Source organism: Cibotium barometz, chromosome 4 (genome assembly GCF_041138505.1).
Source record: "Cibotium barometz isolate CiBa-2024 chromosome 4, ASM4113850v1, whole genome shotgun sequence".
Taxonomy (NCBI): Eukaryota; Viridiplantae; Streptophyta; class Polypodiopsida; order Cyatheales; family Cibotiaceae; genus Cibotium; species Cibotium barometz.
The window spans coordinates 35,540,851-35,566,680 of NC_141049.1; the positions used below are offsets into that span (position 1 = coordinate 35,540,851).

Below are 25,830 nucleotides of genomic sequence, written 5' to 3' on the forward strand. Positions count from 1 at the left end.
ACTTACTGCTTTGTAAATAATAGAGGTTGTAGTCCTATATCAAACCAATAATAGAGGTTCAGCTTCTATGCCTCATAACCTAGGTCCTACAGTGCCTTGTTTATCAATGTTCAAATAAAACGTCTCAATGTTTATGTAAATTTCTGTGCACAATGTCAAGTGATTAAATTTTATGGAAGCCTTCACGATTAATTATGGTATATCCTGAAGAAACACATGAAATTTTCTGGGAAGAAGAAATGCCATAGGGCATGAATGTTGTTTACAATGAAGTGGAGTTCAGATCAATAGTTATTGGAATTGGGCTAAAAGGGGGGGTCTGTTGTGGTTGATGGAAGGTTTTCCATTTTCGTACCTGTCTGAAATGAATCAAATCCAGTCAATTTCCGTAGGAGCTGTTTTACTTGAAATTTCAGCATTGAATATCTTTTCCATTAGCTGACAGTATATACAGCCATGGGTATGGAGCCAGGCTAGCTGAGCACATTTGTAAGGAGTCCATCTATTCCCACTGGCATTTTTTTTTTTGGGATTGATTTAAACTTGCTGGTTATGCCCTTGCCTCCATTATCTAGTAAGTTTCATGATGTATACATCCGAAAAGTTGTGTTCACCTGGTTGCCAAAACATCACAATGAAATGACAAAGGCAACCATTGAAATGTTTTGAAAAAAAAAGAAATCAAGAATGGATCTCAATGTGTTTTTTCTGGCATTGTCAATTTTTAACAGGAAAATGGTGCTAGATGGAGATTCGAGTTCCCTTTTCTTCAAAATCTACCTGTGCGTGTTGGGCTCATATGTGGTTTTACAGCTCCTAATTAGCCTTATTCTGCATGTGCCTTCATTGCGAACACAGGTTGAGAAGTGTGACAGGTTCAGATTTATTGAGGCAATGAATTGGCTGTACCAGGTACATCCTAGTATCTATAATTATGAGATGCAGATATCTTGCCTCGGACTCATCGGAAGCAAGATTATCATGTTTTTTTTTTTGGAACGTCCACAGGAACGGTATTTTGTTGGACGTCGGTTGTTTGAGAAGCCTCGCGACTATATCAGGTATTTTGATGGGGCACTCTATCTGGTGGTGTGCCCTGGACACTCTCTAGAGAAGGCACCCTTTTAGACATGCATAAATAGGAGATAGAAATGGGTAAAATGCCACACCAGCTTGACATGTCATAAACATGAAATTGTAGAATTTTGGGGAACGTATAAGATTTGACAGGTCATAAACATGATATTGTAGAATTTTGGGGAACATATAAGATTTGACATGTATTCACAAAACTAGCTAGGTGATGTTTGTGTGGGTGGTGGGATCTTGCCTGAGTTGTTAGTTCACGATCCTCCCCCAAGAGGTCAAGAGCTTGAACCCAGACACAAGCGGTGTTTGTGTTCACGGGCTCTTGCCTGAGTGGTTAGCTCACAGCCCATCCTATCCTAGTGCTCACAAGTCCTGAAAAAAAGAAAGAGTAAACTTCACTATCCTTCTGGATTTTGGCTGTTTAACAGGTATGTTCTGTTTTGGGTGATGGTGCTGGGCTGCAAATTCACTTTCAGCTATTTCCTCCAGGTCAAATTATTGAATGGATGCAAGCTAGCTGTAGAGTGTATGTGTGTAGCCAGATTATGTGGCGTTTTGGTAGTGGCAGCTAACATGGAGTTTTTGTAACAGTCAATTTTGTGTGCACCTCAGAATTCTCATTGGGTTGTGTTGTTTTGCAGATCAAACCGCTTGTAGATGCAACAATGGTGATCACATCGTCTACAGTACAGATTACTTATACCTGGCATGACTTCGTTTCCCAGAGTATGTTATGTTCAACCTCTTTTTTTTCTGGTTATTTTATCCATCCTTGATTTGTATTAGACAGACACATAAAATAGGCTAGTGGAATGCTTCATAGTTATGGGAAGAAAAATGTCCAATATGCGGCCAGTTTGATGAGCCACCTCAAGCCAGCCCTTCGGCAGCTCCCCCGGCCTTGGACGAGGAGAGAGCATGTTAGAAATATGGTGCCATGAGCACAAAGTTGGGGCAAGGCATGAGTAGAGGACCAGGATCAGGAGCATTTAGCCACATCACACTTGGGCATTATCCCACATGAGCACATATGCAAAAGTTGTACCTCCCTCATATAAATGGGGTCATTTTCAAGGAATGGGACGAAGTTGCTCTTAAGCCTCTCTATGAGTACACGTCTTAATCTTGTAACCTAATTGAGCTCAAGTTAAGCTTATAATTAGATTAAGGTTTGTATAATTAGGTTTCACCCACCATAGGATTAGGACATGCTAATCACCTAGATTAAGGTTTGTGTTTGCAAGCTTCATAGCTGCATGCTTGGTAACCCATGTTTATCAACATGGTATTTGAGCCACCCCTCTCCTCATGAGCCATCTCACATTCATTCCTATGCATGTATTAGTCCATAATTAAGCCAAATCTGAGTAAAGTAGTCACTAATCCTACCTTATCCATTCTCCTCTGTTTGTGGCCAAACTTTGAGCTGCTCATTCTCCTCACTCAATTCACCACTAGGTGAGATTTTTTAGCCACACATTAGCCTCACATAGCTCCAAAATCCCACTAGGGGAATTAAGCGAAATCGCCTCCTGCTGTCTGAAATCGGAGCCGCCCTGCAGCTCCTGGCTATTCTACATCATTCCCGTCGCTTGCCACAAATTAGGCTAATTTCTCTTAGCCACATATTATCCATGCCCTAAGCTACCCACAACTTGAATTTGGTGGCATTTCATCAACCAGGTGAAGCACAGGGAGTAGAAAACGAGTCGTGACTTCTCACGGACTTTGAGCTTCTAGAGTTGATTTGGGCTAGAGATTTCTAGTGTCTAGTGGGGTAATACCTCTCTTCAAGGACAAGAGGCCTGCAACAAAGGCCCCTTGAATGGATGCCTTGATGAGCTCAATTTGAGCCTCCACTCTCGACCTCTTAATCATTGTGATTAAGACTAATCAAGCTCATTAACAACTAATTAGTTATTCAAATAAAAAATTAGAGTTATGAACCTTATAATTGGGTTGTCCCTTGCATTTTAATCATTCATTTGCACTCATCATTTGCATTGTCTCAAAATAAAATGAAAATCACTATCATTTATAAGAGATTAGACACTGTCATTGAAGCCCAAACAAGCTCCTTGGTAAGACCTTCTCATCATGACATGATCTAGCATTACTTGACATGTCGAGAGGGTCACAAGGGAAGGGTTTTATACTCGGGCCACCCAATGAAGTACCTCATGCACAAGAAGCTATGGAAGATAGTTAAGGAAAATGTGCCCTGCACCAAATGATGAATGGATAGAAAAGGATGAACAAGCATTGTCACTTATTGGGCTACACTTGGGGGACTAATCTTATCCACCACATTGACTCCAAAGATCAAGCCAAGGATGCATGGGATGCAATAAATCTAGTATTTGGAGCCAAAGCAAAGAACCAGAAAATCCATATTAAAATTGAATTCTATGGACTACAACTGAATTTCAGTCAATTACTAGCACAATTCGTAACTAAAATGAAAATCATCATGACCCAGCTTAATGGCATGAATGCAAAAATAGGAGAAAAAAATGCATTAGCTATACTTGTAAAAAGCATGCCTAAGGAATATAATGCTATTGTGACCGCTTATCCAACCTTTAAAGAGTGCATCTCTTCTCTACTTGAAAAGGAGAAGGAGATGAAGTAAGGAAGCACGACCATCGAGCAAGCATTCTTCAGCAAAAGCACTATGAAGTGTTACCATTGTGGAAGGAAAGGGCACTTGCAAAGTGAATGTAGATTGAACGACAAGCCGAAGTGCAACAACTGCAATAAAATCGGCCACAAAGAAGAAGACTGCTGATTCAACGCATACTACATGGCATCTACATTGACAACAAGTCTAGAAGACGAAGCAGGAAAGAGACATCTCTTCTAGATTAACAAGCAGCAACAAAACCTCACCACCTTAGCCCATTTTATTTTAACAAAAGGTCACCAGATAAGTAGACCTAATCTCTTTTTGTATCTTACCTGACCACCTAGTAATAGTTTAGCACTAAGGGGGAGTGATGACATGTTGTTCTACCACACTCAACTACCCATTGGCATGTTGCACTGAGGGGGGGTGATGGATTTGTTGTAACTCACATCCAACCACCTTGAAGTAGCCTATACATCATGGCACCAAGGGGGGGTGTTGAGAAATATGGTGCCATGAGCACAAAATTTGGACAAGGCATGAGTAGAGGACCGGATCAGGAGCATTCAACCACATCACACTTGGGCATTATCCCACATGAGCAAATATGCAAAAGTTGTACCTCCCTCATATAAAAGGGGTCATTTTCAAGGAATGGGAACAAGTAACGGAAGGGCAACTGTAACACGGAAACCTTTATCTATCATGAATACTAATCAAACACATATATATGCTAGAGAAGAGAGAAAAGAACATAGCTTTGCACCGTACACAACACTAGGGGCTAGAAGATGGGTTGACCCCTACCCTATTCCTTTCCTTGAATGGTTTGACTACCAAAAAGGAGTCTGCTTCATATACAACTTTGTGGTTGCCTAGGAATTCTCCACTGGCTAGCACCTGATTCTTCCAGTACAAGATGAAAACAATTACAGAACATTAGCTGAATTTGGTGTTCCTTTTTTTCCCGGGAAAAAGATCCTTCAATTAGTTAAAGAGAAACAGCCACAAAAGGCTAGATACAATGACAAAGGGCTAAATACAAACTCGCCTCATTTAAGGGTGGGAATCAAATGATCATAAGGGGAAGAGACGCTACTCCTCCGACTGGCCGCTTTGTAAGGAGAAGGCTATCTCATAAGAAAGGGGGAGGGGGGGGGGGGGAACAACCACACAGGTGGTCTATAATACCAAATGGGGTCACCGCCTCTATCAGTAAGGAAAGGACTAGGCCTCCAAAGTCTCAAGAAAGCTTCCCGCCGCTTCCGCATGCGGTCAGAACCTCCTTGTAACTTTCCCACTGACCGCCGCAAAGGGTGTGAATGATATTAAGCCATATGCTCCTGATGGTCTCTGCATTGGATTGTGGGTTCCTTGATGGCCTCGCTTCATCTAGCATGCCAAATGTGCCAGGCTGCTATGCTACTGCAAATCTCCCATCTTTGGCATGAGCCTGGCCGCAAGTCACCAGTAGGTGCGGCTTTGACTAGTATAGCTGCAATACGATGGTGAATGATATCAAGCCATATGCTCTTGATGGTCTCCGCTGCTGGAGTGTGGGTATCCTTGATGGCCTTGCTGCATCTAGCATGCCAAATGTGCCAGGCTGCTATGCTATTGCAAATCTCCCATCTCTGGCATGAGCCTGGCCGTGAGTCGCCCCCAGTAGGTGGGGCTGTGACTAGTATAGCTTCCGCATGCGGTCAAAACCTCCTTGTAACTTTCCCACTGACCGCGGAGGGTGTGAATGATATCAAGCCATATGTTCCTGATGGTCTCCGCCGCTAGAGTGTGGGTATCCTTGATGGTCTCGCTGCATCTAGCATACCAAATGTTCCAGGCTGCTATGCTACTGCAAATCTTCCATCTCTGGCATGAGCCTGGCCGCGAGTCGCCAGTAGGTGGGGCTGTGACTAGTATAGCTGCAATACGATGGTGAGAGGCCTGAAGGCCTAGCCCTCTCGCATCCTCCTCATAAGCCCTGACCACTCGAGTCTCTGTGGCCTAAGCAACAATGCCCTATGTGACGATCCGGGTCGGTGCCCTGTCCATAGCGAAGATGTGGAGAATCCACTGCTAAATTTGCTGAGCCTTCGGGCAACCCCAAAGACAATGTCTCTGAGTCTCCCGGGGGTGGCCGCACCACGGGCAAGCTGCTGGTCGATTGCCCACTGCCAGCCAAGTACCAACCGCCTATGTGCCATTGACCAAAGAAAAAGGGTGATCTTTCTTGGCTGAAAACTGTCCCACAGTTTCTTCCAAAAATTTGAAAGGAAATGCTATGAGAGGCCCTGAGATTGCCAATGTGTTGCTACTGCCGGTGTGCCATCTAGCTCAGGCATTCGGATCCTGTGGCCTAGCCGTGCAATATATGCAAAGAAGGGGGCATCCAGAGTCTCCTTCCGATTTGCTGGATCATGCCAAGTCCACTCTCCCGGGTCCCACTGAAGGCGCGTGAGAGGTCGGCACTCCCATATCCATGGTTGCCATATTCTCTCCCTAGCCACCTTGGCCGTTACTGGATCAATATGCCAACCAATCACCCTCACCCTGTGCAAGGTGCAACCACTGAAATCCTCCAAGGGAAGCTCAGATCTCTCTAGTTTGCCATGGGATCCAATAGAGAAAGTGAGCAGACCATTGTCCTCATCTGCTGCGTGGACCACTCGTGTCTGGTAAACACGATGTGAAGGGAAACCCGAGCTCACCCTAAACATGGGATATAGGGAGAAGAAATGCACATGAGACGACATGTGGTGAATCTATGGTGGTAGAATGAGACGTGTGGTAGCCAGATGAAAAATGCAGGTGCGCAAATGGAAATAGCAAATGTATGGCGACCACAAGGAGATGGCCTACACAGGTTTGGGAAGAAAATTAAGGTGGCAACGGCACTATGAAGGCGAGAGGAGTTGATTTTCATAGAGACGAGAGAGGGGGTGGGGTTAGAGATCACTGGAGTGGAAGACTGCAGTAGAGGGAGACTCCTGCAAGTCTGTTTTTGCTGAAGATGCAGGCTGGAATACCTACGCTTTCTTTAAGTTTGCAGAGAAGCTGGAGCAGAACAGTGAGGGGATTTGATTGAACCAGAGCAGGGAAAGGGCTGAGAACCAGAAGATCAGCAAGGAGGTGTGTCCTTGGACTTCTTTGCAGGACCCTTGTTAGATACTTGATTCTTTGCAGATCTGCTCAACTGAAATTGCTAAGTGTCGTCTGGATGCTGATTTCGTTGAGGTTTTTAAGTCTTGAATGGAGATGTTGTTATGAAGAGGAGATGCCGAGATCTAATCATGGAGGACATCAGAGTTCTTTGTGTTTTCTTCTATTTTCTGTGAGCCCCAGGTCTCAGGGATGTTGAGACCATTTGTTCGTTTCTATGAAGAGAAGACTGTGTGGAACTTGAGTTATGTGTGAGCTGTTGAGTTTTTGTGTTATGATGCTATACATGTGCTATTTTGATTGAGATTTAGGACATGGAACACTTGTGTCATTGTGTCTGGGCTGTTTCTGCATTAGTTCTGACAGTCAGAATGAGTTGAGAAGGTTCAGTGTCATTTCTGTGTCAGTTGAGCTTCAGAACAGTCAGAGAAGTGTATATGGGTCAGAGCTGAAAGTTTGGTTAGTCAACAATTAGGTGTCATAAGGGCTGGTGGGCTGAGAGAGTTTCTGGGGCAGCTACAATTTGGCTGTTGTCAACAAAGTGGTCATAAGGCCAGATCCTGCCTGGTTTGAGTGTCAGGTGGGTCTATAGTTCACAGCTGACCCACAGGAGAGAGTATCTGCATCAGCTGAGTCAGTTGAGCAAGCCTTAAAGAGAACAGTCATTCAGAGGCAGGCTGTGGGTCAGCTGCAGTTAGCAGAAGGTTTGTAGTGTGATTTCCTTTTAAGATATGTGCTTGAGAGAGTCTGCGGACACAGAGGAGAAGGTTTTTTTCTGTAAAGGCTTTGGAAACAGAATTCTATGTTCGAATTCTGAGGCACAACTCAGACTGGTTCAGTCCGCAGATGGGTCAAAAGAGAGTCGGCGGGAGATCCAGGAAGGTCCTGGGGATTGGTGTATATGGTCAGCTGACAGTTTGAGGACATCTTGGAGGCCTATAGGACAGATTTTTGTCTGGGAACTAGAAAAGGATTCGGAGGCAGAAACAGGGTAGCCCATATACTGTCTAGTGCCCGTCCTTTCGCCACCACGTGTATTAAAATAGTCCTGCCCAGTTTGTACATCTTTTAAGTTTGCCCAGTCACGCATAAGTAAATGTGGACCTGCATCAATAAATATTAGCATGTGAAAACATAAAGCTATAAATTATGTTTTCAAGGACACTTAGCACATGTAAAACACATGTAGACCACCTGTTAGTCCAAAACAGGTGTGCACATACACGTCCATAGGGTGCCCAGGCCTCCCTCGTCCTATGGACAACACATGCAGTAATTTCAGGGATCGTCCAAGCATACAAGACAAGTCATCCAAATATAAAATTAAGGTCATGCACACACATTAGTGCAACTAGATTGGAAGAAATACCCATTTGCTCATTTGTATCAATCAGGTAAAATGTTCAGGAATCCAAAATCCTTCTGGACTCATCCCAAAACATAAATATAGGTAATCACTAGGACAGCTAGTATGTCAGGCTCCACAAGCCATACATGTACTGTCATGTCAAGCTCCATATGCCACACATGTAAAATATAAAACAAAAGCAATGAAGAATTTTGTGACAATTTCCCCGGCTTCTAAGCAATTGACCGCAATTGAAAAGCTTCCAAGTAGGCCGTCAAAAGTTTCGGATAATCCTGAAAATAATCCTCGTCATTGATTTTGCGTCCATAGCCAAAAAGTTTTAAAATTTCACAAGATACCTGCGTAGTAGCTTGTCTCTTGCATGCTTATGCTTCGTGTGAAAAATGATATGCTCAGGTGTCAATACCTCCTCAAGGTCATCCACCTCTATTGGATCTTCCAAAACTGGTTCCACAAGAGGTAGTCCCACATAAGGCCTCAGCAAGCTAACATGAAATGCATTATGTATTTTCATGTGATCGGGTAATACTAACCTATAAGCTACTTCATTTATCTTATGTAAAATATGGAATTGTCCATAATACCTATTCGAAAGCTTAGGAAATCGGCCTTCTTTACATGAAGATGTGTTTTCTTGAACTTAAGTAACACCCAATCACGTTCCTTGAAAATAACCTCTCGCCTGTGCTCCTCAGCTACCTTTTTATGCTTAGTTTGAGATCTTTCTATGGCTGTCCGAACCTGTGCAAATGCAGTATCCAAATCTCTGATATATTCATCTGCTTTAAAGATTTCATCTTTGGTTCGTAAGATAGGTGGTAGCACCACCTTGGCATTAACTATCTCAAATGGAGCCTTGTTAGTTGAAGAATGCACAATATTGTTGTATGCAAACTCAACCAAAGGTAAGTATTTCTCCCAAACTATTTTTTGCTCAGATACATAACATTTGAGCAAATCAAGTACGGCTGAATTTGTGATTTCACTCTGACCATCCGTTTGGGGATGAAAAGCTGATAAAAAATTTAGCTTTGTGCCCATGAAATCAATCAATGCCCACCAAAATAGACTAGTGGTTCGAGGATCTCTATCTCGCACAATAGATTTTGGCATGCCATGATGTTTGAAAATTTGAGCCAAAAATAGCTTTGCCGTGTACTCTAGCTTAATTGTTTTCCTCACAGGAATAAAATGTGCATGCTTGCTAAAGCGATGAATGATAGTCCAAATAGCATCATTACCATGAACAGATTTCGGTAGATCCATAATGAATTCCATGGCAATGCTTTCCCATGGTTGATGTGGAATGGGTAAAGGTTGAAGCAAGCCAGGTGTTTTGTGCATGTCAAATTTGAATTTCTGACACACTAGGCACTCATGAACATCAGCTTTGATATCCCTCCGTAAAGCTGGCCAAAAGAAGTATCGTTCCAAAGCCTATGTAGTAGCCAGAATGCCACGATGACCTGCAACAGAGGAGCATGACACTCTTCCATGACCTTTTGACGCAAAACTTGGATCACACAAACATAGTAGTTAAGGGGTTGTTTGGAACGGGTTTCCTAAAAGTTTCAAGTGCGTTTCAAACGGTTTTTGTAAAATCATCTCAAAGTTTCCTACAAGTTTCCTACCTAAAGGTTTTTGCATGTACAAAATTTCAAATATATATTGTATAAAATATGTAAAAATAACACCAAATGCATAGAATACATAGAAACATCAATATGAAGCCTACAATCTTTGAATCACAAATAACTAAAAACATATAATTATCCATCATCAATGTCAAATGATCATGATTCAAAGACCATGGTCCATTGTCCATGATCCATGATCCATGATCCAATTATCCATCATTCCATGCCACAAAAAAATAACCATACATGACACTACATAGGTTAAAACTTGTAAGTTTGAAGTGGAATCATGATGAATCAACAGTCATAGCCCAATGCCCATAAACAATACAAAATAAATCATGATAAGCCACATGGCTCATGTACAATGGCTCAAGATTTTAGCTTAGCTAGTAGCTAGTCCTACAAGTCCTCAATCTTCTCGCCCTCATCATCGTGAGACTCAGACTCACTCTGTGAGAATCTGAATCAGATGTGGGGGAAGACTCAGCTGCTGCACTTGCCTGCTGCAGTGGTAACTAGCGCCTGTTGCTGTAGATGAATGTGCACGAACAACATATGCAGGTGCTGTGATCTCCTCATATAGCATGGCATAAATGTCACACTCCTCTCGAGGAGTCTTTCACTTTCTTTTCTTTTTTCCAGAAAAGAGACTTCTATTAAGTATGATTTTTTTTACAAAATGGAGATTTCACACCAAGCAAGGTGGAGATCTCAACCAATCAGGAGCCCTGTGCTGCCAATAGGGTCCGGAATGAGAGGATGTGAAAAAGATACCAATGTCCCACTCTCTCATAAAGTGGGCGCGCTTCCTCTCTCCGCAGCCCTCGAAGATCCTTGGATTCTGGCCCAAGTATCCATAATGGTGTGAATAATATCACTCCAAATCTTGCAAAGACACTGAGAAACAAGAACGGGAGTACCCTCAATGGCCTCAGTGCATCTAGCCTTCCAAATATTCCAGGCTGAGATGCTAGCAATAATCTCCCAAGAACTGTCTAACCTCTGTGCCGGAGGGACAAAGTGTGAAAGTGGCAAATCCTGAAGACAACACTGCCGAGCAACTCCTTGCCTAACCATAATGGCCAAGCTCCTATCAGTCCCCTTGAATCTTAGTTGAGGGCCCGAGATTGTGTCAACCAAATGATAGAACCAAAAGAAATGATAGCATCCCTCTTAATCCTACCAAAGAGGTGTGCAATCGTAGACCAAACCCTTTGTTCTTCCTTGCATTCCCATGAACATTGGCTCCGAAACTCCTGCACATCTAGGGCATGCTAGGCAAGGACTAGTAATAGACCTCCACTGATCGGTGGCCAGACCACCATGAAAGGAAACCCAGATAAAGGAGGAAATCTGTGGCTTCCTATAGAATGCCACAATCTCCGCCAAAATACCCTTTGAATGTCAATCGAAATGCCGTAAGACTCCCAATGGGGTCTAAGAGAAGGGACACTCTGAATGTGTCCCAAGATAAGATGTGTGGCATTCCGCACCATATAACTGGAAAAAGGTATGCTTTTCAAAGGGTTACAAGCATCCTTCCACTCCCACTCATCGGGGTCCCAATGCAAATGTCTGATAGGGCAGCCACCATACAACCAAAGGCTAACACTCTCTGTGATCATCCTGGGGAGAGGGGGGGGGTCAACAAAGGCGTGCTTCCCTAACCTGCCAACAACGTTGAGTGGACGAATCTGGGGGCCCTCAATAAGGTCGTGCACATCACATCTCTCCAGCTGCCATCCATCCTGTATAGAAAAAAAGACCGGTACATCATCCTCCCTAGGCAAGGAGATACCCATAACTTGAAGAGGAACACGTGTCCCAGAGAAAACCCCAAACCAAGAATGATGACGACCTTCCAAAAAAGATCCAGTAATCCAGTGGTTGGGAATGGTTGCATCAATCTGTGCAATCCTCCGGCTAGAGCCTCTCAAATGTTGCGTGAAATCCAATCTATGCACCTCTGTAAGGCTCTGAAATCTCTTCCAAGCCAGTAGTGTGGGGCATAGGATCTCCCAGCCAGCCCAGAGAATATCCATAGTTGCCCCAAGAGGCCTACCATGCACATCTAAGATAAAATCATTCCACAGAATGGGCTGCCTGTTAGCTTCCTCCGTTGAACGTGGGGGGATGTGTACCAAAAAACTCTTTAGGCAGTCCGAGGCCCGTAGGAGGGACCTAACTAGGGGGGACGAAGGGGAGCGGTGAACTGCATCTGAAAAAATAAAGTGTGAGCTAAGAGTCTAGTCACCTCCGCGAGCATGGACACACTTGGTGATCTGCTGCATGAGAAATTCCTTCCACGGCTCAGTGCTTAGATGAAAGCCCCTAAGAACAAGCTTACAAAGCAAAGCCTTACATTGGACCTCGGGGTCAATGATATTCAATCCCCCTTCCTGCTTAGGCCTGATAATGGTTTCCCAAGCAACTCTGGCCATGGTGTGTGCATTTCCCTGAAGCCCTGACCAAAGAAAGTTCTGAATAAGGCGACGAAGCTGGCCAATGCAACCCTTATGAAAAATCCAGCAGGAAGCAATAAACCAAGTCGTGGCTAGCAAAACTTGGTTAACCACCAAATCTTTAGAGGCCAAGTCAAGCTTCCCTACTCCAGTGATGAAGTTTGCTTTTAATGCTTAACAGCACTGGAGCAAACTGTTGTGCAGGGGAGATGACAATGCCCACCTGACAACCAAGGTATCTAGCAGAGCATGCTCTCTCAATCCAAGTAAAACCAACATCTGTACCCCAATGTGCAAGAGGAGAATCACTGATCCAAAAACCAACTGATTTATGCCAATCGATAGTAGCTCCTGCTGCCAAACAAAAGGCCTCCAAGGCTGTCCGGAAAGCACATAAACAAGCATGTGAAGCGTCAAGGAACAATGCCGTATCATCTGCTAACTCAGAGTTCAAAAACTCTTCGTCCATGCATAAAAGCAACTTGAGACCCACCACACCAGGGGCAGCCCGAAGAAACCTGCTCATAGCCTCAGCTACAATGAGGTACAGTAAACGGGCGAGGGAACAGCCCTGCCTCATTGAACGGGAAATCTGAAAACGCATAAAGCTGTAAATTGAGTTTTCAAGGACACTTACCACCTGTAAAACACATGTAGACCACTTGTCAGTCCAAAATAGATGTGCACATACACGTCCACAGGGTGCCCATGCGTCTTGGGCCCCCTGGACAACATAGGTAGTAATTTCAGGCATTGTTTAGGCAAACAAGACAAGTCATCCAAATATAAAATTAAGGTAATGCACACACATGAGTGCAACTAGACTAGAAGAAATACCCATTTGCTGAGATGTATGAATCAGGTAAATTGTTTAGGGATCCAAAATCCTTCCGTACTCTTCCCAAAACATAAGTACAGGTAATCACCATGTCAGGCCCCACAAGCCATACATGTACTGTCGTGTTAAGCTCCATATGCGACACATGTACATTATAAAACGGAAGCAATGAGGAATTTTGTGACAGAACAAGCTGCTCTTAAGCCTCCCTATTAGTTCTAGTCTTAATCTTGTAACCTAATTGAGGTTAAGTCAAGCTTATAGTTAGATTAGGGTTTTCATTATGTATGTAATTAGGTTTCAACGAACATAGAATTAGGACATGCTAGTCACCTAGATTAGGGTTTGTGCTTGCAAGTTTCCATAGCTGCATGCCTGGTAGCCATGTTTATCAACAAGACTCCACGAACCGTTGATCTGGAATCGTTTTTTCAGGTTGCCGAGCGGCCACCCTTTGGGTGCGCGTTCTCACATAGCCTGGGGCCCCCTTAGCTCTGGTCCAACCTCCTCTGTTGGGGTGAGTGGACTAGTTTCAGGCTTCTTCCTCAAGGGGCTCAGGAAAGATGCTTCGTTGAGATCCGGAACAGAGAGCAGATAGTCCTTGCTATGGACTCATCCGTCATCCTCCCCCCCCCCCCGCGCGCCCTTCAAAAAAAAAAAAAAAAAAACTAGCAGACCCCTTTTCGGGACCCCTCCCCTCCCTAGTGGCTGGGGGCTTTCATGGGCCACAACATCCTTGTGGCGGTACTAGGTTCAGATGGCGACGACTAGCCAGCATCTGTCAAAGCATAACTCTCATCCTAGCATTTGTCCTAGGCAGAGTGCCAAGAGTCCTCACCATGGACTTATCCATCATCATCCACACCACCCCCCTCCTCATCCCCTCCCCCAAAACAAATGAGCAAACCGCTTTCCAGGACCCTCTCCTCCCTAGTCGACTGGGAGCTTTCATGGGCCACAACATCCCTTTGGCGATACTAGGTTCAGATTGGGACTAGCTCTCATCCCAACATCTGTCAAAGCATAACCACTTTACCCAAATACACATAGACCCAATCATAAATGCAATCGGAACCCACAATCTCATTCTTCTTTCCAGGTGCTACAACCCCACGGATCTCCTAAACACAAATTACAAGTGATTAGTACAAACCCCCTAAGAGGGGTGCAGGCTAGCTCACCTCTCAACCATAGCTTCTATGCTTTGAACCACCCCTAAGCCAGGGGTTGAGGTCTGACTCCCGTAGATCCACTTTGCCACTCTGCCCCATAGATGCCTTCGGCATGTTGATCCATGCTGTGCCACACATGTGTGGCTGGAGTCTTGGTCGAACTCTGAGCAATAGTGAGGTTATGACAACAATAACCCATGCTTCACTTATATAGTGCCCATTATTGCTATAAATAACCATCCTATTATAAATAGCTAGTACACATGGATTTATTAATAATAACCTTAGCCACTCATATTAGCCCTCTTTCACCTAATCCTAGGGCTCTACTTACCCTTCTAGATTTTAGCACTAGGTATGTAACAATTGCTTCCTCCTCTCTGTTCTTGTAGCAGCCTTGGTTGCTGAGGTATGGTAAGTGAAACACCGCAAGTGTCCCAATGGGTTTTCTTTGGCCAGTATACCCACATAAGTCGTCACACTAGACTATGGAGATGCACGGCTACTCTACCTCTTTACACTAGTCTCACACAGGAGACATAAAGGGAACACTTCACAAATTTAACCACACTCAGTACTCACTATACATTGAGAGATTTCATTAACAATGTTACAATGGTCACAACCAATAACAACATCTTGGGTAGTTTCCTGATCTAGCTATATGACCTCCAAGTAGCAACACATGGCAAGTTGCACCGACACCCACGGACCAAGTGGTACCACGAGCAAACCTAGTGGCACCAGTGCAATGTAGACCAAGTGGCCGGGTGCCCACTACAGGGTGCCCACCACTAGGGGATTCACTCTCTTGGTGAATCACCACATTTTGAAAAGAGGAAAAATGCTGCATGTGGAAAAATCATGAGGTGGCTTGGATGTCGGTGCTGCCAAGATGTTGCACGAGCGCATGGAGAGGTTCATGAGGAAAAGGTGAAGCTCTTAAGAGGAGAGAGAGATCGGCACCATGAGAGTAAAGGCAAGGATCCTCGAAATTCATCATACCTTGGAGAGAGAGAGAGAGAGAGAGAGAGAGAGAGAGGAAAATGAAATGATATATTAATGTCTTCAGATGTCTGTGTAAGAAAAGCTAAAAACAACTAAACAACTAACTGAAACTGAAACAACTATGAGGAAAAGTACGGTACTAGGAGCTCCTAATGGATAACATATGGGAGGAAAACTCCAGCAACAAAGGTAAGCATCATACACATCACTATCCAAAGATGTCTCTCATTGGTCGATGGCGGATATCCTCAATGTCCTCCATGGTGAGAACTCTGACTGGACGTCTCCCATGCCGCGCTAGTATGGTACTGATCCTCCGTTGTAGTCTCCGCCGGTGTCGAGATGGGCCTCTCATCTTGGGGCGCGTGGACTGCCCCAGGTCTATAGCCCGATCAATCAGTGTACCTCTGGTGCGGCTATACTCTGGGACTAGCTGCAATGCGTGTTGGCCTGACTGCTCAGTCTCTGGTCAAAAGAAGTCTGTAATTTGCCTCTGTAGGTGTCTCTCCCTCTCAGATCCCCTCCCTCTCAAGAGACCCTCTCTATGTCTACGAAGCTCCAGCAAGTATAATCCGAGGCATCTCTGATCGTGGTATCTCATGACTGTAGAAAGTGTTCCGAAACTCTCTCTAAACAGGCAGTGAAAACGGCCTCGTATCTCATAATATACTGGATAGTGACATATGTAATGTAACTCTGTCTCTAACTCCATCTGGCACAGCTGACAATTCCTGGCCTCACTTGGTACTCCTCTAAATCTGCCAGTCTCAGTCTCTAGATAGCTGGTGTGAGGATGTGCGCATCTGACCAATAGCACACCGTACCCCATGAGAAAGATGAGTATCCATGTAGCTGGGTCTAATCACAAACCCATCCTGCGTGAGCTGGAGAAGATGATCTCTATAGAAAGCCATCTTCGTACCAAGCTCGTGTGTCGGCTGTATCCATGTCCTCCTAGTGTCCAGCGGAATCAAGTCCTGCCTGATAAGTCTGGTAATCTCTGCGCGTGTGAGAGAGAGGGAGGGTGCATCCAGGGAGTTCTGAAATGGAGGTAGCCTGTCCATACTAAAGCCATGCGGTTGGAACCAAGCTGTCATCTGTGCATACCAACATGATCCGTCTCCCTGTGATGCCAATTGTCGTGAAGACTCTAGGGCTAAGCGAGCATATCTGTCTCTAGGGAGAGCCCAAGTGCTATGTATAAAGGAGACTGATCGAGTGAGTGCCTCTACTACCAATGGGGGGCAGCCATCTCTGCACGGATAATATCATGTGGTACGGAGGCCTTGGCCCTAATCATCCAGGATATCATAGAAACCAAGGGCCTCTCCATACGTCGCCATCCATCAGTGCTACCAGCTCGGCTGCGGTGATCCACTGAGGGTCCCCATATCTCCACTCCATACAGCAAGGCTGAAGTGACCAAAGTGTCAAAGAGCCAGAGCTTTGTTCGAGGTTCCTGAAACTGAACCTGCGAACACATCCTCTCTAGTCTCCCCAATGCTGCATAAGCTCTGGTCAATCTGGTCTCCGCTTCTCTTCTCAAGGAAAATAGTGGGCCACTAAAAACCACACCAAGGTCAGTATATGCATCTGTATACTCCACTGTCTCCTGACCATATGTAAAGGTGGGTACTGACCTCCTAACCCACTGTGCTGTGGTGTTAAACACCATCACCTTGGTTTTACCAAGGTTAATAGACAATCCACTGTCCTGTGCAAACGTGTGGAATGCATCCAAATGATGCTGCATCCCCTTTGGAGAATCTGTGATCAGCACAATATCATCAGTATACAATAACAACGGAATCCATGTCCCTGCTAGCTGTGCTGCTCTGTCACCCTCCCGCTCTACATAGTGTGAAACCTCATCCACGTGCATCCCAAATAAGGTGGGAGAAAGGGGGCAGCCATGTTTCACCCCAATAGTGGAGTGAACCATCTCAGATATACCCTGAGCAGTACGTACCTTTTTTCCCCCCCCCCCCCCCAAAAAAAGATCCTTTCATTAGTTATATAAAAACGCCCGTAAGGCTACAAAAGATCCCCTCTTGCTTATACGAAAACAAAGTAGAGATCCAAGCAAGGCAGCTAGGGAGACTCTCCCTAGGTGCCGAAAAATACAAATATCAGTACACAGACTGAGGGACTATATCATACAATAGGAGGGGGGAAAAGCCAAACAGGTGGCCTGTAGTGCCATCGGGGGGAGCCCGCGTGTAGGGTATAGAAGGGACAGCTGCGCCAAGTGGTGTGGAAGGCTTGGCATCGCAAGATCGCCTCATCCGAGTCGCCTCGGATGCGGTCATACTGTCCTCGCAGAGTGTGGATCAACTGCTGCCAAATCCCCCGAACAGTCTCTGCTGGTGGCTCCAGTCTCCCCTCAAAGGCCCTGAAACATCGAGCTCTCCAGGTGAACCATATGGTGAGGCTGCTGAGGAGCTCCCATCGACCAAGCAGCGGCACCCCACGTATACATACCCTTTGGAGAGAAGGGGGCCGGAATGCGCAGCATCCGCAGCCAAATCTGCTGCACCTGGGGACAGTCTCATAAGCAATGTTTCTGTGTCTGCATAGGGTGGCCGCATCGGACGTAGGCCGCCGGAAGCCCACTGTAGACAAGCCAGGTGCCAATTGCAGAGTCCCTATGGGCGACCAGCCACTGTAAAGTCAAGATCCTGCGTGCCTGTCGACTAGCCCAGAGCCTGGTCCAAAAATTCTCCAGGAACTCCTGTGAGAGTCCTTGTAGCCGCCAATACTCCGATGCAGCTGGAGAGGTCATCCTCCTCGCCGTCAAAATATGTCGCCCCAACTGAACAGTATACTGGAAAAAGGAGATCTCTGTGGCCTCGGGGGATGGATAAGGATCATGCCACTCGTACTCGCCAGGGTCCCACTGGAGCCGGGCCAAGGGGCGCGCTGCATAAGCCCATATGCGCCAATCATAGTCCACATCTGCAGGGTCTGGGTCAATATGCCACTTCCGAGAAGCGGCGGCCACTACCCGTATCCTCTGAAAAATGCACTCTGCAACCAAAGGCCACTCCACCTCCACTCTTTGAAGTCTGCCCTCATCCTGGATCTCATAGTAGAGGCATCTACCATCCTCAGTGCAAGCTCTGATAGCAATCAGGATCTCCAACTGTGTAAAGCCTCCCATCCACCGTGGGGCCACCGGCTCGAGAGGCGTGAACCACTCCTCTGTGAGTGCCTCTTGAATGTCATCCCTCATAATCAGTCCCCCTCTGGAGTGACTCAGCCTCTCCACCTGGATCTCCTCTGGGAGACTGCAGAAGGCCTGCCAGCCCATAGGTCTCTGAGAGAGTCCTGGTCTTAGCAACTCCCAAGCTCGCAGGATGCTCAAGGCAAATCTGTCCTCCCATCCTCTACTGAGACCTTGTAGACAGTATTGAGGATCGTAATAGGTCTCCAATGCCGAATATCATCTGATACTCCCTCCCCCCTTGGGGATAAGAAAGATCAAGCCCTCTGAAAAGCTCTGTGGCATCACGCCAGTGTCCAAAACATACTGAAAGCCCCTGCGGAGGCCTGGCCCCAAAAGGTTCCAATAGTGCATCAAAAAGGCAGGCCCCAAAAGGTTCCAATAGTGCATCAAAAAGGCAGGCGTCAATTCGTCCTCGCCAGGGCAACTGTGGCGCGGAAGGACTCTCAAGGCCTCAGCAAGCTCAACCTCTGAAAGAGGCTCACCCAGAACTGTACGCATACGATCTGTGACCCTCCTCTGCACATGGGCCCACACAGTCTGTCTGCAAGCATCCCGAGCCTCAGTGGCTGGCTCCGCTGAAAGCAGGTCTCTATAGAACACAGTTGCAATGGCTCTGATCTCCCAGGCTCAGTGGCTACCGATTGGTCCTGCCTCCTGAGCTGGGGACTCCTTCTCGAGCATGGCGAGGTCCAGTAATCTCAAAAAACTCCCCAGTCACTCTATCACCAAACTGCGTCCGTTGAGAGACTTGGCGGTGATAGTAAAACTCGTGTGTCTGCTCTTTTGCCTCTCTAACCTCCTGAAGTGCCTGGCTCAGCTGGGACGCCACCAACTCACATGTAGGCTGCTGCTCCTGAAGGCGTTGAAGCGAAGCAAGGCTACGTCTCAACCGCCGCTCCCGCTCGCGTGTCTCTCCCAGCTGTGTCAAGGCTGGGAGAGTGCAAAAAAGAGCTGAGCTCGATGAGTCCCTGGGCACACTGGCTTGCTACATCCTGGTCGGAGCTCTGGCTATCATGCCATATCCTCTCAATGTCCTCAGCGAGACTAGGATTTGTAAGTATCCTCTCTGGGATCCTCAACTGTAAGCTGATCTCCCGTGTCCCCTCCTCAAGTGTCAAAATAACTGGCGCATGGTCTAAAAAAGAGATGCCAGCGAGAATGCCAACGGAGCCCCCTCGCTCCCCTAACCTGTCGCCCACATAGAAGCGATCAATCCGTGATAGATTAGTCCGTCCTTGCCGGCGATCCAACCGAGAGAAACTAAGAATGTCCTGAGAGCGGGAGAAAGCCTCATGCTGCCATGCATCAGTGATCCTCAGTGTCATGCAAAATCGCTCCCAAGCTGCAAGCTCCGTGCCGTGCACTGTAACATGACTGCCTCCCACCCTATCGGCCGGGTCCTCAAGCATGTTGAAGTCTCCCCCGACACACCAATGTGCGGCCTCTGGCAATGCATCCGTAACCTGGGTCCAGAACTCTGCTCTGGCGCTAGCATGGTTGGGCGCATAGACATTGAGCACGCCAAAGAGCTCATCATGCATCCTCAGAATAACATACTGTGCTCTACCAGGCACAATGATCCCACGATCCACAATGGCCTGCCGCCATACATCCGCAATGACCATACATGCTCCTCCCTGCCCACCCAAGGGGCCAAACCCTGCAGACCAAAAGGTGTCCCATGTTCCAGGCATCACGGAACCGTATCTCCGGATCCTGCTCTCACCCAAATGGTGCTCCTGCATCATCAAAATGTCAATACTGCCCCCAACCAAGCATCTCTGGAGCTCCTGCCTCAAGAAACCACGGTAACGTAGGTAGTGTGCGCCGCCAAGGCCCTGTACATTCAATGAGATGATCGTCATGGATGAATTGCTGAGGTGGATGCTGTCTCAGCTGTACGGTGGGCCTTCGCAAGCGGCTTGGATGGAGAATAATCCCCATCTGAGTGGCTACGAATCTGCCCACCTGGTGTGCTCTGTAAGAATCTCGCACCAGGCGCCAGTGGTGGCTGTGTCCCATGGCGACTGCCTCCCGCTCAGACAGAGCAACCTCGTGTATGCATACATATCTAGGGTCGCGTGCTAAGTCTGCCACTATGCGAAGCACCAAATGCCGAATCCCGGAGGCATCCACACTCCCGGGATCAAAGAAAAAATGAGCCAACTCCCATAGTGGGCCTATCACATCTGTCACCTCCAGATCGCTCGCATGGTGGGAAAACTCAACTGCCTGAGTCTTCAAAGTGCTAAGAGCGAGATCCATAGTCCACTCCCGGTCGCTAGGGCGCTGTCTAGTGTCAAGACGACTGAGCCAACTGCGGATAGAGGATATCCGTGAAGCCCGAATCGGCATGGTAAGTCTCCTCTGCGGTGCCCGGGGGGGGGGGGGGGGGGGGGGGGAGAGAAGGGGGAGAAGGGGGTGGAGAAGGAGCCGCTGCCCAAACCGGAGCGGGGACGGGAGGAGGCGAAGGTGGTAGCGAGGCGGGAGGGGGGGACGGGGGAGGGGGGGTGGGGGCGAAGGAGGGGGTGCTGGCATCTCCTGGTCCTCAGTCGGCGCTGGGGTCTCCTCCTGTAAGGGAGCAAAGCTGTTCCTCACGGGAATCCAATGATGCTGAGACTGTGGTTGCTGCTGCATCGGTCTCTGGGCGTGTTGCTGGGGCTGTCTCCCTTGACGGCGCCCCTGACTAGGCTGCCTCTCCGTGGTCTTTGTGGGCTGAGCAGGTGTCCCGGAGGCTGCCTACCGAGCCGCATCTGTGGGCGGGCCATCGGGGGCCGCTGCGGTGAAGGTCGGGGTCTCCTGCAAGGGCAGGCCTTGGCCAGGTGGCCGACCTGCCTGCAGATAGAGCACTGGTTCGGGAGCTGCGAGAACTCCACTCTCTGATCAATCCATCCCCCCCCTATCCTAGGTAGCTGAATGACCTTCGGAAGGGAGGAGATGTCATGAACCAAAACTCTGACCGAAGGTAGTCCAGCTGCTCTGGCCACCACTGAAGCTGCTGTGGGGCCAGCCTCAAGCACTGAACCCACCAATGCTCCTAGCCCCACAACTGTCCTGTATAAAGCCATGATTCCCCAAATCAGCTCTGTGGGCACTCCCATCTCTTGGAGTCTGCGCATCAGTCTGGCTCTCGGTACTGTGTCAAAAGCTTTGCGGAAATCCACAAAGCAACAATAAATCCTCCTGCCATATAATCTGCCCTCCTCAATAATAGCTCTGAGTGTCAAGATATGGTCAAGAGTGGAGAAACCTCTCCTGAACCCTGCCTGCCATGATGCACGTATGCCCTCTCTCTCTGCCCATCTACTCAACTCCTGCTCAAGAATAGATGCATATAATCTAGCCAATGTGTGACCAATCATGATGGTACGATGATTCCCAGGAAGCATGGGATCCCCTGACTTGAAGATGGGCACAATCGTGGACATATTCCAAGGCTCAGGAAAACCCTCACACAAGGCTCGGTTAAACATCATAGCAATAAGCTCTGCAAGGATATTTCTGGCATGAATAAAGTGTTCAGCTACCAAACCATCATGATCATATGCTCTCCCAGTCCTCATCCTGTCAATAGCTTTCCTTACCATCTCAGCAGTAAAGAAAGTACATGTCTCTGGGCATGGCTCCGATGGGTCTGGCAGGGGCGACTGTCCTGTTGCTGTGTAGTACAGGGATGCTGCATACTCACCCCAAATCTCTGTGAAGGTAATGGCTGGTGATGGTGAATGCTCATGGAATAGTCTCCATGCCTCGCCTGAGTCCTGAGTCATAAATAACTGATACAAATCCCTCTCTAACTGAGCAAGATAAGCCCTTTTCTTCTGTCGCACTAGGTTCCGGAAGGTAATCCGTGACTGTCTGTGAGTGGTAACACCCATGAGCACCTCTCTCTGTAATGTGATCCTCATCTCTATGCACTCCTCATCATACGAACTGTTCTGGGGCATGTTCCCAGATCGTCTCCGTGTAGGCTGACTATGGGGATATGCCTCTAATGCTGCAGCATGAAGCGTCTCTATCAATATCTGAGTGAGCTCATCTAATGCCCGTCTCGGCTCTTCGGCACATAAGCGTCTGTATATCTCAACCGTGTACACGGTGTCAGTCTCCCTCGTAAAGGTATAACGAGTGTGTGTGGAGACCTGTCCCAATGGAGCTGTGTTGAACTGAAATGTGAGAGTGAAGGACAAGATAGCATGATCCACTGCTATTCCAACCGGCCTAGTGCCTACCATAAAATCCTGAAAAGAGGGAATGAGACTGGGCTGAGCCATAACAGAGTCCACTGTACTAGCACCATGCCTATGTGGAAAGCTAGTGAAACCGCCCGATGTCGGGAATCTCCGTAGGCCATTCAGGATGGCCAATCCATGTGCAGTCCCCATGTCTATCAAATACACTGTATGTTCCTCATCCTGTGAGAGTCTAGATAGGCCCATATCCCTAACATCAAGCTCCCTCAACATCTCCTCTGAGGTATCATAAAATACTGTCTGGTTATGGGCGGTCCTGGCATTGAAGTCCCCCAGGAGAATGATGTCACCATCCCTGGAGAACTCCCAAATGTCATCATCCAAAATAGAAAAGGGAGATTGCCCGCTAGGTGATGCATACACTGATGTACTAGGAGCAAAATAGCATATAGCAATGTAGAGATATCTGCCCGTCTGTGCCCTCAGTCTAACCCACATGTACCTAGCCTACTCATCTCTGCGGACTATATGTATCAGTGGGCTGTAGCTCCTCTCTAAACAATACTGCCACTCCTCTTGAGCCCCGTCCTCTATGCTCTGAACGAGTCTCCTGTCTACAAGCTGTCTCCCATCGGTATCCACTAACATGTGGCATGGACTGTCCAGGAGCCTGATGCGTCTCACAGTAGAAGATGATGTCCCTACCAGTGAAACTATCCTCAAAAGCCCCTACATCAAGGCGTAGAGATCCATTACAATTCCAAGTAGCAACTTTGAGTGTAGTCTCATAGGTCTCGCACCGTCATGAAGAGCGCCTCTCCATAATCACCACTCTACCATCTCTATAGAAGGCCAGTTTCCCTTTGTCTCGGGCTGCCCTTATCTCTGGCATAACTTCTTTCATGTGGGCAAGTTGCGATAGTGTGAGGTCATCTCCAAGAAATATTCCCGTCTTCTTGAGTGTAGGACGTCTCTTCAAGAATTCCTTCGCTTCCATGGAGGGGAAACGAATGATAAGTGCTCTCTCCTTAGAAGATTCGTCACTACCTTCTCTCTTCTTTCCCACTCTCCATGCCTTTGTGTGCGTGGCTTCAATGCCCATCATAGAGAAGAGCTCCTTGGTCTCCCCTTCCGCATCGTCACGGTCTTTTAGACCGGACACTCGTACATGTAAGGCCCGGGTCTTCCTCCTTTGCTCCTCTTCAAGGGTCATGTTGATGATGGTGGGAGTGGGGATGGGTGTGGCGATTTTTTACCTTTCCCTTTCTTGGCGACCTCGATCCATTTCTCCGCCTCGTCCATCTTCTTTTGTGTCTTTGTGATCACCTCCACCCATGAAGATTCCGAGGGGGAGAGAGGAAGAAAAAGTAATATTAACGTCTACCAAAGATTCCGAGGGTCTATGAGACCATGAGTGAAACAATGATACCATGGCTATTCTAAGACATGGAAAAATCAACTAATAGTAATGCCCGCCTCAGCCATACCGATTTGGTGGCCTAGAGAATCTCATGTCTCTGTGATGGAAGCGTGTTATGGTGTCAAAGAGCCTCCTGGATTTGTATTTGTTGGGTGGACTCTGGAGGGTCGTGATACTTTAGGTCCCGGGCATCTGGCCTGCTGAATAGATAGAGCTCTATCACTGAGGGCCCCTCTGGGGCACGGGGTCGGATTGCTAGTGCTGGTGGTGGGCTTTTGCGTAGTATAGTGCCCACTGCCATACCTGAGGCCCAGGTTTTTTACAGCCCGAACCTAGTACCTACCTACAGGGTGCAGACCAGCCACGATGTCACTTTCAGAAAAGTCTTAAAATTTTTTATTTTAAAAAAGAGCAAGAATGATAGGCCAATTTCATAGGTCATTTTATCATATGTTAGCACATGTTTGCTTCACCAATTATACGAGAATGATAGGAACTATGTGGCGTAGTGACCGAATATAGTATGGTATTTGAAGCACATGGGGGACTCTATTTCCATTTTTAGAGAGCAAGGTGAGTAATAAAATCTCATGCTTTCTTTTATTGTTTTGCTTTGTATCTTACGCTTATGTCAATAATGCAGGTACTTTGTATGATCAGAATGGTATGTTGCACCACTTCTCGTGGAATACCATTCATATCAGTGTACCTCCATGCAAAGCAAAATCCTTGATTTGTTTCAAGAGAACGACCAATTCTTTCTCCCCATCGGGTTCAAGTCCTTAGCAATGAACACTGGTTTGGAACCCTCACGAGGTTCTTCTATGTCAATCTCCTGAACTGAAGCTGACGGAGCCCCTTAAGATAATAGCAGTCCTTGTCCTCATTTCCCACCTTCTCAGAGAAGAAATAGTACCACGGTCTGGAGGATTCTTGAGCAGTGTGTCTAGACACCTTGCATATGGCACACTCTTAGCATCTTGTTGAGATCTCAACTCCTCTATCCTCTATCTCCTTCTTGAGTTGGCCCAGGGTGACCTCTTCATTTCGGGACTTGTGCAGCTTGAAAGCCTCCAGCTCCCTTTTGAGTTGGGTAACTGGGTCATCGGCAGGGAAGCTGAAGTGGAACCCCATGCTGGCTCAAACATGAGGCAGGCATTTTGCAGCTGAGAGGCTAGCTCTTGAATCTTTAACAATTTGCAGGCATGCTTAATGCCTCTAACAAAGTGGTTCTGGTCATAAGCTCACTACTGTTTCCCGAGACACTAGTTGTATGCTGCTTAGCTCTTGGAAGATATGGTCTTTATAGTTGCCTGGTTGGAGTATGGGGAGGACGGTATCCTGTAAGGGGACCCAGTGAACAAAGTGGTGTACTGGGGGGATTGGTTGTGAACCACTTGTCTGCAGAATCTTCGAGGTTGGATGGGAAGAGCACCAGTAGGCGTCTGATTGGTCCAGGCCCTGCCTCCGGTACATGGTCAGGAAGCACCTCACATGCTCATCGATGTCTTCCGTGGTGGAGTCTTTTAAAGTTGGATGTTTGACATTGATCCGCTCCAGCAGTTGTTCACAATGAGTGGGATAACCAAGAGCCACACTAGATGGACCAGTTGCCATGGTTAAGGGTG

The 25,830-nt window shown here is 47.0% G+C and overlaps 1 protein-coding gene across 9 annotated transcripts in view; it reads left to right on the forward strand.

The window, feature by feature from the left end:
• Nucleotides 1-25,830, forward strand: part of LOC147639199 (callose synthase 10-like) — a 251,362-nt gene that overhangs the window by 143,899 nt on the left and 81,633 nt on the right. For all 9 annotated transcript variants that reach the window (XR_015264354.1, XM_086788318.1, XM_086788339.1 and 6 more), the window contains 4 exons: nucleotides 732-912; nucleotides 1,009-1,061; nucleotides 1,518-1,578; nucleotides 1,731-1,815. Coding sequence is in view for 8 of the 9 variants with exons in the window: in XM_086788318.1 (XP_086644444.1) it covers nucleotides 732-912; nucleotides 1,009-1,061; nucleotides 1,518-1,578; nucleotides 1,731-1,815 (380 nt within the window). In the remaining variant the exon portion in view is untranslated. The remainder of the gene's footprint in view (nucleotides 1-731; nucleotides 913-1,008; nucleotides 1,062-1,517; nucleotides 1,579-1,730; nucleotides 1,816-25,830) is intronic.